Source organism: Aplysia californica, unplaced genomic scaffold (genome assembly GCF_000002075.1).
Source record: "Aplysia californica isolate F4 #8 unplaced genomic scaffold, AplCal3.0 scaffold00464, whole genome shotgun sequence".
In the NCBI taxonomy this organism is placed as follows: domain Eukaryota; kingdom Metazoa; phylum Mollusca; class Gastropoda; order Aplysiida; family Aplysiidae; genus Aplysia; species Aplysia californica.
Window position 1 is genome coordinate 217861 of NW_004797734.1, and position 1407 is coordinate 219267.

The 1407-nt window shown below is 43.1% G+C and overlaps 1 protein-coding gene across 1 annotated transcript in view; it reads right to left on the reverse strand.

The window, feature by feature from the left end:
- Positions 1-914: 914 nt before the first annotated feature.
- LOC101848604 overlaps positions 915-1407 on the reverse strand; it is a gene marked incomplete at its 5' end in the record, with an annotated part of 4614 nt that continues 4121 nt past the window's right edge. Inside the window, 1 exon segment of the mRNA XM_005105323.3 lies at positions 915-1307. Within this exon segment, the coding sequence (XP_005105380.2) occupies positions 1129-1307 (179 nt within the window).

Consider the following 1407-nt stretch of genomic DNA (forward strand, 5'->3'; position numbering starts at 1 on the left):
CCTACCCCGCCCCCCCCAAAAATGTAAAGAAACAAGAGTTAGAATTACAGTGTGCGAGCTGTTTTGCTATGCTAGTATACAGACTCTCTGGTATGGCTATGACGATGTAAAACAATTCTTTTTAAAAAAAGTGCCAGTCCATCTGATGGTTAACCGCAATTATCCGCTCTACTGTTCTACTTTATGACCTAACTGTGTTGCAAGTGCCAAGAAACTCTTACTAAAATTGAAATACTGCTCCACCGTAAGGCCCTCCTAACTGACTACCTGTATGTATAGTCTACCAGTGAGCTGAGTCAATTGTCAAAACAGGGTAAGGGTTAGGGTTTTAAAATCTTTAAAATGCGAACTATACATCTAACAGCCCAACGCTTTTATAAACGCAAAGAGACAGTCACGTGGAATAGTCACCAAACTGGTACGGTGGGTGGTTGACAGATGCTCTGGTGTGGTTTGCTCTTTCGCGTTCCTTTCAAACATCTATCACCCTTTTCTCTCCTTCTTTTCTTTGTATGTTACTCTCTAAATAACACCTTTAACATTCGGCACGTATATGACCAACATATTTGTGTTTCAAGTGCTGTTAAACTCTTAATAACACTAGATCTAATATGGCCCGGTGGCAGTTCGTCAAGTAGAACAGAAACATTGCGGTAGTCCTTCGTGTGAACTGGCTCTTAGATTTGATCAGTAACGTGTAGGCAGTTTTGGTATAACTATGACGGTGTGAAGAAATTATTTAACCCTATCCGCACGCCCCGGGATCATTTTGTACCCCGGGGTTGTATTCTTCACATTTTAGAATACCTCTAGTGCGAAGATCTCTTTGAAACTTTCAGTATTTCTCAAAGAGTCATTTTGACAGACTGCTATGCAAAGCGTACGGATCGGACTAACGAGTAAATCTCCTCTTTGAAAGTGGTGGCACAGAGTTCCCCACGTCGTATGGATATGATAGTAAAACACGACGTACGGATAGAGTTACTTCTATTATTATGACGTTTGAACGTTCTGGTATGGATATGACGGTGTGAAGAAATTGTTTAAATCTATTATTATGACGTTTGGACGTTCTGGGTATGACTATGACGGTGTGAAGAAACTACATTTATGACGTGTGGGCCTTCCTCAGGAAAAGATGTCTTGCTTGAGCCCGTGTCTGATGAACTGCCTGGCAAGGTTGTGCGAATGTTTCCAGTGAGCGAGCAGCAGAGACAAGATGTCGGCCTCTGTCACAGCACACGCAGCGCGGGAAAGAACAGACGACAAGGGGGCCAGGCCAGACACCGACAGGTTCACGTCCATACCTGTAGACACAGGATACTATGTGTAGCTTTCCACGATACATGAACAGAACTTGTACATGTTATCATGCACTTGGCAGCGAACAAAAACTTACCCCCCCAA